This window comes from Amblyraja radiata, unplaced genomic scaffold (assembly GCF_010909765.2).
Source record: "Amblyraja radiata isolate CabotCenter1 unplaced genomic scaffold, sAmbRad1.1.pri scaffold_606_ctg1, whole genome shotgun sequence".
Taxonomy (NCBI): Eukaryota; Metazoa; Chordata; class Chondrichthyes; order Rajiformes; family Rajidae; genus Amblyraja; species Amblyraja radiata.
In genome coordinates, this window is record NW_022630647.1 from 29,321 (window position 1) to 44,956 (window position 15,636).

At 47.1% G+C, this 15,636-nt stretch overlaps 1 protein-coding gene across 1 annotated transcript; it reads left to right on the forward strand.

Moving 5' to 3' along the window:
• Positions 1–5,005: 5,005 nt before the first annotated feature.
• Positions 5,006–5,363, forward strand: LOC116970179 (zinc finger protein 239-like). The gene has a single exon (XM_033016886.1). The coding sequence runs from the start codon at positions 5,043–5,045 to the stop codon at positions 5,361–5,363; it is 321 nt and encodes a 106-aa protein (XP_032872777.1). The 5' UTR covers positions 5,006–5,042.
• Positions 5,364–15,636: the final 10,273 nt, after the last annotated feature.

The following is a 15,636-nucleotide window of genomic DNA, read 5'->3' on the forward strand; positions in this document are numbered from 1 at the left end:
GAGAAGGATATTGAATTATGTGAGGTAAGGGAAACAAGTAGAGTAGCTATGGAAACTATGAGGATCAAAGAAGAGGAAGTACTGACACTTTTGAGAAATATAAAAGTGGATAAGTCTCCAGGTCCGGACAGGATATTCCCTAGGACATTGAGGGAAGTTAGTGTAGAAATAGCAGGGGCTATGGCAGAAATATTTCAAATGTCATTAGAAACGGGAATAGTGCCGGAGGATTGGCGTACTGCGCATGTTGTTCCATTGTTTAAAAAGGGGTCTAAGAGTAAACCTAGCAATTATAGACCTATTAGTTTGACGTCAGTGGTGGGCAAATTAATGGAAAGAATACTTAGAGATAATATATATAAGCATCTGGATAAACAGGGTCTGATTAGGAACAGTCAACATGGATTTGTGCCTGGAAGGTCATGTTTGAACTAATCTTCTTGAATTTTTTGAAGATGTTACTCGGGAAATTGATGAGGGTAAAGCAGTGGATGTTGTGTATATGGACTTCAGTAAGGCCTTTGACAAGGTTCCTCATGGAAGGTTGGTTAAGAAGGTTCAATGGTTGGGTATTAATGGTGGAGTAGCAAGATGGATTCAACAGTGGCTGAATGGGAGATGCCAGAGAGTAATGGTGGATGGTTGTTTGTCAGGTTGGAGGCCAGTGACGAGTGGGGTGCCACAGGGATCTGTGTTGGGTCCACTGTTGTTTGTCATGTACATCAATGATCTGGACGATGGTGTGGTAAATTGGATTAGTAAGTATGCAGATGATACTAAGATAGGTGGGGTTGCGGGAAATGAAGAAGAGTTTCAAAGTCTACAGAGAGATTTATGCCAGTTGGAAGAGTGGGCTGAAAGATGGCAGATGGAGTTTAATGCTGATAAGTGTGAGGTGCTACATCTTGGCAGGACAAATCAAAATAGGACGTACATGGTAAATGGTAGGGAATTGAAGAATGTAGGGGAACAGAGGGATCTGGGAATAACTGTGCACAGTTCCATGAAAGTGGAATCTCATGTAGATAGGGTGGTAAAGAAAGCTTTTGGTGTGCTGGCCTTTATAAATCAGAGCATTGAGTATAGAAGTTGGGATGTAATGTTAAAATTGTACAAGGCATTGGTGAGGCCAATTCTGGAGTATGGTGTACAATTTTGGTCGCCTAATTATAGGAAGGATGTCAACAAAATAGAGAGAGTACAGAGGAGATTTACTAGAATGTTGCCTGGGTTTCAGCAACTAAGTTACAGAGAAAGGTTGAACAAGTTAGGGCTTTATTCTTTGGAGCGCAGAAGGTTAAGGGGGGACTTGATAGAGGTTTTTAAAATGATGAGAGGGATAGACAGAGTTGACGTGGAAAAGCTTTTCCCACTGAGAGTAGGGAAGATTCAAACAAGGGGACATGACTTGAGAATTAAGGGACTGAAGTTTAGGGGTAACATGAGGGGGAACTTCTTTACTCAGAGAGTGGTAGCTGTGTGGAATGAGCTTCCAGTGAAGGTGGTGGAGGCAGGTTCGTTTTTATCATTTAAAAATAAATTGGATAGTTATATGGATGGGAAAGGAATGGAGGGTTATGTTCTGAGCGCAGGTATATGGGACTAGGGGAGACTATGTGTTCGGCACGGACTAGAGGGGTCGAGATGGCCTGTTTCCGTGCTGTAATTGTTATATGGTTATATGGTTATGAATAAATAAACTGATAAAGTGCAAATAACAGAAAGTGGTTATTAATAATCAGAGTTTTGTCCGATACCCAGATGCCCTCCAGTTTAAAGCCCTTCAAACACAAGAGGGAAGCCCAGAAAAGAGTTCCCTGTTTCAGTTGGTACTGAGACTAACTACCTCTATTCAGTTAAACCCTAGCCAGTTAAATCCTAACCGGCCCCAGATCAATACTGATCCTCAATCACCAGTTATAGTGAACGAAATGATCAAACAATGTAAAGAAACGTATTTGGAATATTGGGATAATGAAACCAAAAGTCAAAGCAGATGAGAATGTTACCGTGCGCTAAACAGAGATTATAAACTGGCAGACTATCTCTCAACTGTTAGAGACATGAAGCAGAGCCAGACCCTCACCAAATACAGGTTAAGTGACCACTATTTGGCAGTTGAAAAGGGAAGACAGAAGAGATTCTAGCAACCAAGAGAAAACTGAATATGCGCCACAGTTTGACAGTTGAGGTTGAAACAGAGGTGCACTTCCTCCTGAAATGCCAAAAAATTGACAAAACAAGGAAAGCATACTTTTACAAACTCAGTGTGGCAACCCCTGATTTTAAAGAACGAGATGATACATCAAAACTAATAATAATCCTAGGCGAAGGAAATACGGCACATCTTGGTGCACAATACATAACAGCATGCCATAACCTGAGAGACGGTGAATGACCAACATGCACATATGTACGCACACACTAATTGACATTAACTAACACTAAGTATTTAATATTGAATTGCTAAACTTGCAATTGTGTTGTACTGCTTACAGCTGCCAGAACGTGTAGCAATCAATAAAGGGCTATAGGCCCATTACGAGTTTATGTACAGGGACATATCGATCCATGCACTGTATTCTTGTATTTATACTTATGCATTTTAAATATGCATGTCATGTTTTATACTTCGGCAATATAACAATGTATTTTTTTATCATGCCAATAAAGTTTTAATATTGAAATTGAATTGAATTGAGAGAGAGACAGAGGGGGAGAGAGAGACAGAGGGAGAGAGAGAGACAGATGGAGAGAGAGAGAGAGAGAGAGAGAGAGAGAGAGAGAGAGAGAGAGAGAGAGAGATAGAGATGATATCGAGCGATATAGATACGCTATATAGAGATCTCGAGCAGCTCTCTCATCTCTATCGATCGTCTAATTCTCGCTTATCGATCTCCTCGAGCTGATCTCATCTAGCTATCTCCCTTTCTCTGATCTCGATTCCTTGAGCTCTCATAGATCTACATGGAAATTACTGATCTGATAATACCATATAGGGGGAGAGGCAACGCTCTATCGGAGTAGGGAGAAGTAGAATGAGAGGAAGAGTCAGGGAGAGGGACAGACAGAGAGAAACAGAGAGATACAGAGAGAGGAGCTGAGAGAGAGATAGAGGAGAGGCAGAGAGAGAAAAAGAAAGACAGAGAGAGGGAGAGACAGAAAGAGAAAAAAAGAGAGAGTGAGAGAGAGAGACAGAGACAGAGAAACGGTGAGAGAGGCAGAGAGGGAGTGACAGAGAGAAACAGACAGACAGAGAGAAGGAGAAAGTGTGAGAGACAGGCAGAGAGAGAGAAACGGAGAGATAATGAGACAGAGCTGGATGGAGAGTCAGAGATGGATGGAGAGTCAGAGAGAGAGAGAATCAATGAGAGACGGAAAGAGACATAGAAAGATGCAGAAGGAGGGACAATGGGAGAGAGGGAGAAAGAAACACAGAGGGAAAGAGAGGGGGAGACAGATATAGACAGAGAGATAGAGGGGGTAGGAGAGAGAAGAGGGGAGAGAGAGACAGAGAGAGGGTGAGAGAGAGAGAGAGAGAGAGAGAGAGAGAGAGAGAGAGAGAGAGAGAGAGAGAGAGAGAGAGAGAGAGAGAGAGAGAGAGAGAGAGAGAGAGAGAGAGAGAGAGAGAGAGAGAGAGAGAGAGAGAGAGAGAGAGAGAGAGAGAGAGAGAGAGAGAGAGAGAGAGAGAGAGAGAGAGAGAGAGAGAGAGAGAGAGCGTGAGAGAGATAAGCAGAGACAGGGTGGGCGAGAAAGAGGGAGGGACAGAGAGAGATAGAGACAGACAGACAGACAGACATGGAGAGAGACAGAGAGAGAAATAGAGAGAGGCGGAGAGAGACAGGGACAGAGGGAGGGAGACAGAGAGACAGTGAGAGACAGATAGAGAGAGGGAGACATAGAGAGAGGGACAGTGAGATAGAGAGAGGGAGAACGAGAGACAGTTACACAGAGAGTGAGACAAGAGAGGGACAGAGAGAGAGAGAGGGAAAGACAGGCTGAGAGAAAGAGAGACAGAGACAGAGAGACAGAAGTAGAGAGACAGAGAGAGAGAGTGCTGGGGTAACTACATGTCAGGCAGCATCTGTGGTGAAGATAGACACAAAGTGCTGGTGTAACTCAGCGGGTCAGGCAGCATCTGTGGAGAGAATGAATGGGTGACATTTTGGGTCGAGACCCTTCTTTGGTTTGCTTTAGTTTAGTTTAGAGATGCAGCGCGGAAACTGGTCTTTCGGCCCGCGGAGTCTGCGTCAACCAGCGATCACCCCGTGCACTAGCACTAACCCACACACATTAGGGGCAATTTAACAATTTTGCAGAGGCCGAATAGTCTACAACCCTGAACGTCTTTGAAATGTTGGAGGAAACCGGAGCACCCGGAGTAAAAGCCCACGTAGGTCAAGGGGAGAATGGACAAACTCTGCACAGTCAGCACCCGTAGTCAGGATCGAGCCCGGGTCTCTGGCGGTGAGGCAGCAACTGTACCGCTGCGCCACTGTGCCGCACAGAATTATATAACGGTTTCCTCCGCCATAAACGCACCCAATCTGTGCTAGTAATGTCCTGTTTGTCAGCTTGTTAACCCTCTGTGTTCCCCTCCTGCAGGGTTTAGGAGCTGGAGAGACGGGGACGTGAGCGGCCATTGAGGGCGGCCAGGGTGTGGGCTGAGCTTCGAGGGGCTGAGCTTCGATTGAAGACCACATGACGGGGCACAACAAGGAGAAGTGTTATGAGTGTGACATGTGTGGCAAGGCCCGTCAGTACCTGAGCCAGCTGGAGACCCATCGGCGGGTGCACACGGGAGAACGCCCCTTCAACTGCTCGGAGTGCGGCAAGAGCTTCGCCAGCTCCAGCAGCCTGCTGCGGCACAACCGCGAGCAGTCCAGCGAGAGGCCCTTCACCTGCTCCACCTGCGGCAAGAGCTTCACAACGGTGCAATATCTTAATTTCCACCAGCAGGTGCACTCCGGCGAGAAGCCCTATGGCTGCTCCATCTGCGACATGAGCTTTGTCCAGTTGTCGGGGCTACGGCAGCACCATCGATGCACAGCAGTGAGCGGCCCTTCACCTGCCCCGACTGCAGCAAAGGCTTCAAGTCGTCGCCAGAGCTGAAGATGCACAGGCTCGTGCACACCGGTGAGCGCCCCTACACCTGCAGCGACTGCGGCAAGAGCTTCACCCGCTCCGGCAACCTGCAGGTTCACCGGCGCATCCACACCGGTGAATGCCCCTACACCTGCGCCCAGTGCGGCAAGGGCTTCATCCACTCCAGCACCCAGCTGGTGCACCAGCGCACCCACACCGGTGAGCACTCCTACACCTGTAGCCACTGCGGCAAGGGCTTCATTTACACAGCAGCCTGATGGAGCACCAGCGCACCCACACAGGGGAGCGCCCATACACCTGCGCCCAGTGCGGCAAGAGCTTCACCCAGTCCAGCACCCTGCTGGTTCACCAGCGCACCCACACCGATGAGCGGCCCTACACCTGCGCCCAGTGCGGCAAGGGCTTCACCCGCATGTCCAGCCTGTGGCAGCACCAGCGTACTCACAGTGGTGAGCGTGCCTTCCCCTGCCCGTCCTTTGGTAACGGTTTCACCCGCCTTGACCACTTGCTGGAGCACCGACGAGTCCACATCGGCCAGCACCCCTTCACCTGCCCGCTCTGTGGCAACGCCATTGCCCACTCCTCCAGCCTGCTGGCACACCGCCACGTGGATAGATAGGCACAGTTTAGGTAGACACAAAATGCTGGAAGGAATGGGTAACGTTTCAGGGTCGAGACCCATCTTCAGTGTGAACACGAAACGTCACCCATTCCTTGTCTCCAGAGATGCTGCCTGAGTTACACCAGCACTCTGTGAATGTCACCTATCCATGTTCTCCACAGATACTGCCTGACCCGCCCAGTTACTACAGCACATTGTATTAGTCATAGAGTGATATAATGTGGAAACAGGCCCTTCGATCCAACTTGCCCACACCGACCAACATGTCCCAGCTACACTAGTCCCACCTGCCTGTGTTTGGTCCATATCCGTCCAAACTTGTCCTATCCATGTAACTGTCTAACTGTTTCTTGGGTTAGTCTCAGCCTCAACCACCTCCTCAGGCAGTTTGTTCCATACTCCCACAACCCTCCGTGTGAAAAAGTTACCCTTCAGTTTCTTTTTAAATCTTTTCCCCTTCACCTTGAACCCATGTCCTCTGGTCCTCGATTCTCCCATTCTGGGCAAGAGATTCTGTGCATTTAACTAAATTGTGCTCTATGCAAGATTCCAGCATCTGCAGTATCTTGTGTCTCCCTCACCTATATCCACCTATCACGTCTGAAGAAGGGCCTCAACCTGAAATGTCACCCATTCCTTATCTCTAGAGATGCTGCCTGTCCCACTGAGTTACTCCAGCATTTTGTGTCCACCTATCACTTGCCAGGCTTTGTCCAGCCCCCATCTCTCTTTTCCAGCTTCCTCCCCCCACCCTCTCCAATCAGTCTGAAGAAGGGTCCATACTCAAAACATTGTCTTTCCATTCCCTCTAAAGCGGTGGAGGAACTCAGTGGGTCAGGCCGCATCTGTAGAGGGAAGGGAATCTAAGGCGACCACTCCCACCTCTCCTTTCCAACTTTCTCCACCCCCCACACCAAGCAGTCTGAAGAAGGGTCCTGACCTAGAATGTTGCCTGCCCATGCTCTCCAGAGGTGCAAGTTACTCCAGGAGATTATGTCTCTCTTTGTAAACCAGCATCTGCTGTTCCTTCTTTATGTTTGTGAAGGGGAAAACATTAGTTATGACCAAAGTTGGACTATTTTAGACTGAAAAAGGTGAATTTATTATGGGGAACAAGGAAATGCCAGATAAGTTGAACAGGTACTTTGGATCCGCCTTCACTAAGGAGGACACAAACAATCTTCCTGGTGTACCAGTAGCCAGAGGATCTAGGGTGCCGGAGGAACTGAAGGAAATCCACATTAGGCAGAAAATGATGTTGGGAAGACTGATGTCACTGAAGGCTGATAAATCCCCAGGGCCTGATGGTCTGCATCCCAGGGTACTTAAGGAAGTGGCTCTAGAAATCTTGGACGCATTGGTGATCGTTTTCCAATGTTCTATAGATTCAGGATCAGTTTTTGTGGATTGGAGGGTACCTAATCTTATGCCACATTTAAGAAATGTGGGAGAGAGAAAACAGGGAATTATAGATGTTAGCCCAGGGGTGGGGAACCTTTTCATGTTGGAATGCCGCACTAAGTTAGCTGTAATATAATAAGACCGCATCCATGAAACTTCAATTAGATATAGTCCAAAATGTACTTTCTTTTGTAAAAATCTAACTAATATGTACTAACTTCAAGAAAATGAAAAAAAATGTTAATTTTAAAGTTAACTAACCTTTTAATGACTTTGTTGTGACTGCTTTTTGTGGGAAAACATTTGAATATTTGGTTGTAACTTGGAGGTACGCAGTTTCACCTGATCTTCTAGATGGGTATCCATGATTTGTGACCTTAAGGGCGTCTTGATTTGGGTTAGATAGATTATCGTAGATTCGCAGCAATAAGTGATTGAAAAGCAAGAAAGCATTTTTCGTGCATGTTGCTGAAGGCGTGGGTATTCTATTGCCATATTTCAATCGGATCTTTCAGCATCATATAAGAACTTTAAAATGTCATCTTCTGAGAGCTCAATCAATTCCATCTGTAGTTCTATAGCAGCTTTGGAGACAACAACTAGGTGAGGTTGACATGCTAATTTGAATGCTAAAAAATGCAAATTTTGTTGAATCTTCTTTTACTCTTTGGTATTTTAAATACGATAACTTAAAGATTAAAATAAAAATTATAAAACACAAACAAAAACATATTAATGCAATTAAAAGGATTTGTTCTACAAAATTTGGATTCATTCAAAAGGCCGCACTTAATGGCATAGAAGGGTGCATGTGATCTTAAGGCCGCAAGTTCCCCACCCCTGTGATAACCTGACATCGGTGGTGGGGAAGATGCTGGAGTCAATTATTTACTAAGGGCAAATCATGCTTGACTACTCTTCTGGAATTTCTTGAGGATGTAACTAGGAAAATGGACAAGGGAGAGCCAGTGGATGTTGAGACTTTCAGAAAGCATTTTATAAGGTCCCATATAGGAGATTATTGGGCAAAATTAGCACACATGGTATTGGGGGTAGAGTGCTGCCATGGATAGAAAATTGGTTGGCAGACAGGAAACAAAGAGTAGAGATTAACGGGTCCCTTTCAGAAAGGCAGGCAGTGATTAATGGGGTACCGCAAAGCTCGGTGCTGGGACCGCAGCTATTTACAATATACATCAATGATTTAGATGAAGGCATTCAAAGTAACATTAGCAAATTTTCAGATGACACAAAGCTGGATGGCAGTGTGAACTGTGAGGAGGATGCTATGGGAATGCAGGGTGACGTGGACAGGTTGGGTGAATGGGCAGATGCATGGCAGATGCAGTTTAATGTGGATCAATGTTAGGTTATCCACTTTGGAAGAGGTAACAGGAAGGCAGATTATTATCTAAATTAAAGATCCTATAACGGAGCAAGATAGGCTACTCCTGCAAAATGCCATGGGCTGACGTGTAGTACGCTACGGAGGGGATTCTGGGCATTTCCCCCCGCCCATTTTAGTAACCGGAACCTACCCGACCCGACTCGCAGTGTAATCCAAAGAATTTATAACAAAGCTACAGGATCTTTGGTGTAATTCTGTTAGTTCATGCTTCTGATAATTCTTGCCAAGAATAACATTTGACTCTGGTAATTGTCTTTTTTAATGTTTTTAAATCATTTCTTTTTAAATGGCTCATATGCTGTGTTTGAGTTGATTTTGTATCGGACCCGACCCGACTCGCAGGGTAATCAACGTTGCGGAGGAACAGTTTGTGTGTGTGATATAGGATTAGATTCATAATTCTGTTAATTCATAATTCCGTTAATTCTTGTTAAAGAATAAAATGTTTATACATTTTGCCTCTGGTAGTTTTCTTTTTAATGTTTTTTAAATCATTTCTTTTTAAATGGCTCATAGGCTGTGTTTGAGTTGATTTTGTATTACACTTGCACTCTGTAATTCATTCATCTAATCACATTAATGTAAGCACACTGTTCACATCTGCAGTATTTGGGGAAATAATAGCAATATGAAGATTCCAGTTGCTATAGCCCTGGAATATTACTTCATGTTTTAGTGCTTATTTTCTATTTTCTATGTAGTTGTTTGTCCACAAATAAAAATGGGTCTGGTCTTCCCAATAGCCAGAGAGTGGAATGAGATCTGCCTGTGGGGTTATCTAATTGAAGAATTTCACAAAATTAACTTTGTTTTGAGCAAGATTTACAAAAGATGCATAACTTAAGGATGGTTTTATTCCATGAGTATACAACTGACTAGATTGTGCTGGAAAGAACACACATACATGAATATGATATTGATGTATATAATCATATACGTAACACACACAATTATATTTCTTCTGATTTTTATATCGAACTAGACCAAGTGCAGACCCGTTCGGTCTGTTTCCCCAACGGCGTTTGCTGGGGGGTGGGGGGCTGCGGCATCACACTCACACTAACAACCCCTCAAACACACAGGTGGGGGGAGGGGGAGAGGGAGACGGGGTGGAGAGAGTGAGGGTGAGAAGAGGGGAGGGAGGGGAGAGGAGGAGGAGGAAACGGGAGAGATTTGGGAGGGAAAAGAGAGTGGGGTAGGGGGTGAGAGAGGGGGGTGGGGAGAGAGTTGTGGGGGTGAGGGGGGGATTGGGGAGGGAGGGGAGGAGGGAGGGAGGGGGAAAGAGGTGGGGGAGGGGGAAAGAGTGGGGAGGGAGTGGGGGTGAGTGGAGGGGGAAGGGGGGAGAGAAGTGGTAGAGTGGGGAGGGAGGGGAAGGGGGAGTGATGGAAGAGGGACATAGGGGTAGGGGGAAGGGTGTGGGAGGAGAGATGGGGAGGGAGGGGGGGATGAGGGGTGGGGGAGGGAGAGGGGTGTGGTAAGAGGGAGTGGTTGAAGAGGGACAGAGGGGTAGGGGAAGGGGGTGAGGAAAGAGAGGGAAGGGGTGGAGTAGAGAGGGAAGGGGGTAGGGGAGAGAGGGATGGGTGGGAGGAGGAGGGAGAGAAGGGGAGGAGAGGGAGATGGAAAGAGGGGAGGACAGAGGGGAGAGGGAGAGATGTGTGGTGGTAGGGGAGAGAGGAGGACGAGTGTGGAGGGAGGGGGAAGAGTGGGGAGGGGGAACGGGTGGGGAGAGAGGGAAGGGGTGGGAGAGAGAGGTAAGGGGTGGGGGAAGAAAGATATGGGGGTGGGAGGAGGGGAGGAGAGGGATGAGGAGAGGGAGAGGAGAGAAGTGTGGGAGAGAGGGAGGAGAGAGGAGTGGGGGAGGGGAGAGAGGTGTGGGGAAGGGATGGGGAGGGAGGGGAGGAGAGAGATGGTGTGGGGTAGGGAGGGGGAAGAGTGTGGATTGAGGAGGAGAGGGGTGGCGGAGAGGGGAAAGAGTGTGTAGGGAGAGTGGGAAGGGGATGGGGGAGATAGTGGAATAGTGGAGAGGAAGGGGGAGAGGGGTAGAAGGAATGGTGGAAGAGGGGTAGGAGTTAAGTGTGGGGGGAGAGAGGGGAGGGAGGGGGATGGGAGGGGGGAGAGAGGGGTGGGGAAGGGAGAGGGTGGTGTGAGGGAGAGTGGAAGAGTGGGGACGGAGGGGAAGGGGGAGTGGTGGAAGAGGGACAGAGGGGTAGGGGGAAGGGGGAGGGGGGAGAGAGGGATGGGGGTGGGGTAGAGAGGGAAGGGGGGTGGGGGAGAGAGGGATGGGTGGGAGACGGAGAGGGGTGAGAAGAGGGAAACATAGAAACATAGAGCTAGATAGGGGTTTTAAAGAAAGCGGAGTCAGGAAATATAGTGAGAAGGCAGGAACAGGGTACTGATTGTGGATGATCAGCCATGGTCACATTGAATGGTGGTGCTGGTTTGAAGGGCCGATTAGCCTACTCCTGCACCTATTGTCTCTTGTCTAATGTCTATTGTATCAGGACTAGGCGTGTATTTCACCCTATACTTGCGCTCGGTCCTCCAAGGCCACCTGGATCTCCCGGTTGCCAATCAGTTTAACTCCCCTCCCACTCCCACACTGAACTTTCTGTCCGGGGCCTCCTCCATTGCCAGAGTGAGGTGACACGCAAACTGGGGGAACAGCACCTCATAGCTTACAGCCCAATGACATGAACATTGACTGCTCCAAATTAAGGAAACTCCACCCTCCTAATCAAGTCCTGGAGTCTGTCCCAACCCCATCTCTATTTTCCAGCTTTCTCCCCGACTCCATCAGTCCAAAGAAGGGTCCAGACCTGACACGGCGCCTGTCCATTCCCCTCCAAAGTGCCGGTAGAACTCAGCAGGTCAGCTATCCGTGATGAGAAACGGATAGAGAAGTCCTATTACAGGCTCTCCTTGGCCCTGTCAAGAATGTCGTGTCCATTCTTGGGATGTGATGCAAGGTCCAAGCTGACCAGTTATCAACAGCCCCCCCCTTCCCTTCCCTCGTGGGCCATCTCTGTCATTCCTCTCTCTTCTCGCTGGATGACAAGCAGAACCGTCTAGGCTTAACAGTAGATGTAGCTTTTTCCTTTTGGCCTTTCATTTCTGCAGGTATTTACAGCGGAATCAAAACTACTTCCCTTAGGTCCTGATCTTCCTTTTGTTTTAGTAAAGGTAGAACATTTGACAGTTGCGATTGGTTTAGGATCTTGAATACTCCCATAGCGTAAATTTGACATGAACAGTACTTTCTTTTCTATAAAGTTCCCCAGATCAGGAAGCATGGCCTTTCGATTCTCATATTCCTCTAACAGACCAGCTTTATCTTTTCTCTAAGTCTGAGGAAGGACATTATTGCCATAGAGGGAGTGCAGAGAAGGTTCGCTAGACTGATTCCTGGGATGTCAGGACTGTCTTATGAAGAAAGACTGGATAGACTCGGTTTATACTCTATAGAATTTAGGAGATTGAGAGGGGATCTTATAGAAACTTCTTAAGGGGTTGGACAGGCTCGATGCAGGAAGATTGTTCCCGATGTTGGGGAAGTCCAGGACAAGGGGTCACAGCTTAAGGATAAGGGGGAAATCCTTTAAGATCGAGATGAGAAATACTTTTTTCACACAGAGAGTGGTGAGTCTCTGGAACTCTCTGCCACAGAGGGTAGTTGAGGCCAGTTCGTTGGCTATATTTAAGAGGGAGTTAGATGTGGCACTTGTGGCTAAGGGGATCAGAGGGTATGGAGAGAAGGCAGGTACAGGATACTGAGTTGGGTGATCAGCAATGATCATATTGAATGGCGCTGCAGGCTCGAAGGGCCGAATGGCCTACTCCTGCACCTAATTTCTATGTTTCTATGTTTACAGGGCAGTTTTAGAGTGATCATTTTGATATTGGTAACAACATTCATTTCTTGCATGTGGCCTAAGAGGGTAGTCATTTATTTCATACTTACATTATTTAGAGTAGATTAGATTAGATCCTTTATTTTTCATTCAAACCTTTCGGTCTGAACGAAATGTCGTTGCCTGCAGCCATACATATAATAATAAACAATAAAACACACAATACACACAAATTAACATCCACCACAGTGAGTTCACTAGGCACCTCCTCACTGTGATGGATGCAAAAGTCTTAAATTTACTGTCATTCTCCCTCTGCGCTGAGGCCACCGGGCGATGGTAGTCAGTCCTGTGGCTCAACCGAGCTCCGCGAACGGGCCGTTTCAGCTCCGCGGACCGGGATGGTCAAAACTGCCTCCCTCCAGTCCAGCGGACGCAGCTGTTGCCACGGGAGCCCCGGAAAACAGGCACCAGGCTGTGATCTGCGAGCTCCCGATGATGTCGTCCACTGGCCCGCGGCCGAGCCCCGGAATCAGGTCGCCACCGCCGGAACGCCGCCTCAGCCACCGGAGCGCCATCTCAGCCCCGTGCCGGGCCGCTCTCACCGGAGCACCGTCTCAGCCTCGAAGCCGGGCTACCAGAACGTCGGAACGCCGGCACAGTTCCGAATTCGGCCAGCCTCGCGTTGGTGGGTCCTGGCTACTTCTAAGATGGCGGTAGGCAAACTGCAGTGCGTCCAGGCCGCGTGCAAGTAAGGTGGAAGTAAATCCAAAGGGTCTCTTCTGCTATATTAATAGCAAAAGGATAACAGGGAATACAATTGATCCATTAGAGAGTCAGAATCGACAGTTCTCTGCAGAGCCAAAAGAGATGGGGGAGATATTGAACAATTAATTTTCTTCGGTATTCACCAAGGAGAAGGATATTGAATTGTGTGAGGTAAGGGAAACAGTAGGGTAGCAATGGAAACTATCAGATTCAAAGAAGAGGAAGTACGGACACTTTTGAAAAATATGAAAACGGATAAGTCTCCAGGTCCTGACAGGATATTCCCTACGACATTGAGAGAAATTAGTGTAAAAATAGCAGAGGATATGACAGAAATATTTCAAATGTCATTAGAAACGATAATAGTGCCGTGGGGTTGACGTACTGCACATGTTGTTCCATTGTTTAAGAAATGTTCTAAGAGTAAACTTAGCAATATGGACCTGTTAGTTCGACGTCAGTGGTGGGCAAATTAATGGGAAGGATACTTAGAGATAATATATATACGCTTCTGGATAAACAGGGTCTGATTAGAAACATTCAACATGGATTTGTGCCTGGAAGGTCATGTTTGACAATACAATACAATACAATACAATACAATACGGTTTATTTGTCACATTGCACATAGAGTGCAAGTGAAATGAATATGTCAGCAGCGGTACAATGATAAAGAACACACACAAAAACACAATAAAAATGTAACACAAACATCCACCACAGCATTCATCACTGTGGTGGAAGGCACACAATTTGGCCAGTCCTCCTCCATTTCCCCCGTGGTCGGGACCTCTACTCTCCGCAGCCGTTGCTGCTGGCGTCCAGATGGTAAAAGGACAAGGTACAAGTCCAGGTAAGTCCAGGATCGGCTCTTCCCCACCGGAGACCGCGGCTTTAAGTTGATGTAGGCCGCAGGCCGGTGGTCAAAGATTTAAAGTTCCCACCACGCCGCAGCCAGAAGCACCGCAGACTGCAGGGCCGGCGGTCGAAGCTCCCCTCCTGGGGTGATGGTAAGTCCATGTCGGGCCCGCGGTAGAAGTTGGCCGCGGGCCGGCATTCAGAGCTTATTCTTCCCCCCGGGTCCCCCACGAGGGATCCCGGGCTGCAGACGCCGCGCCAACTGGACTAACCTTCTTGAATTTTTTGAAGAGGTTACTCGGGAAATTGATGAGTGTAAAGCAGTGGAGGTTGTATATATGGACTTCGGTATGGCCTTTGACAAGGTTCCTCATGCAAGGTTGGTTAAGAAGTTTCAATTGTTGGGTATTAATGGTGGAGTAGCAAGATGGATTCAACAGTGGCTGAATGGGAGATGCCAGAGAGTAATGGTGGATGTCTGTTTGTCAGGTTGGAGGCCAGTGACTAGTGGGGTGCCACAGGGATCTGTGTTGGGTCCACTGTTGTTTGTCATGTACTTCAATGATCTGGATGATGGGGTGGTAAATTGGATTAGTAAGTATGCAGAAGATACTGAGATCGGTGGTGTTGTGGATAATGAAGTAGATTTTCAAAGGCTACAGAGAGGTTTAGGCCATTTGGAAGAGTAGGCTGAAAGATGGCAGATGGACTTTAATGCTGATGAGTGTGAGGTGCTACATCTTGGCAGGACAAATCAAAATAGGACGTACATGGTAAATGGTAGCGAATTGAGGGATGCAGTTGAACAGAGGGATCTAGGAATAACTGTGCATAGTTCCCTGAAGGTGGAATCTCATGTAGATAAGGTGGTAAAAAAGCTTTTGATGTGCTAGCCTTTATAAATCAGAGCATTGAGTATAGAAATTGGGATGTAATGTTTAAATTGTACAAGGCATTGGTGAGGCCAATTCTGGAGTAAGGTGCAAAATTTTGGTTGCCTAATTATAGGAAGGAGGTCAACAAAATACAGAGAGTATACAGGAGATTTACTAGAATGTTGTCTGGTTTTCAGCATCTAAGTTACAGAGAAAGTTTGTACAAGTTAGGTCTTTGTTCTTAGGAGCGCAGAAGTTTAAGGGGGGACTCGATAGAGGTCTTTAAAATGATGAGAGGGATAGACAGAGTTGATGTGGATAAGCTTTTCCCATTGAGAGTAGGGATGATTCAAACAAGAGGACATGACTTGAGAATTAAGGGACATTAGTTTAGGGTTTACATTAGGGAGAACTTCCTTACTCAGGGAGTGGTAGCTGTGAGGAATGAGCTTCCAGTGGAAGTGGTGGAGGCAGGTTCGATTTTATCATTTAAAAATAAATTTAATAGATATATGGACGGGAAAGGAATGGAGCGTTATGGTCTGAGTGCAGGTAGATGGGACGGGGGGTAAACAGTGTTCGGCACGGACTTGAAGGGCCGAGATGGCCTGTTTCCGTGTTGTAATTGTTATTTGGTTATATGATTTAATAGCCTCCCGAAACATTTCACGATGGTAGATGTCACGGGCACAGCGCGGTTGTCCTTTGGGCACGATATCTTGCTTTAATTGGAATTAGGGATAATGTTGG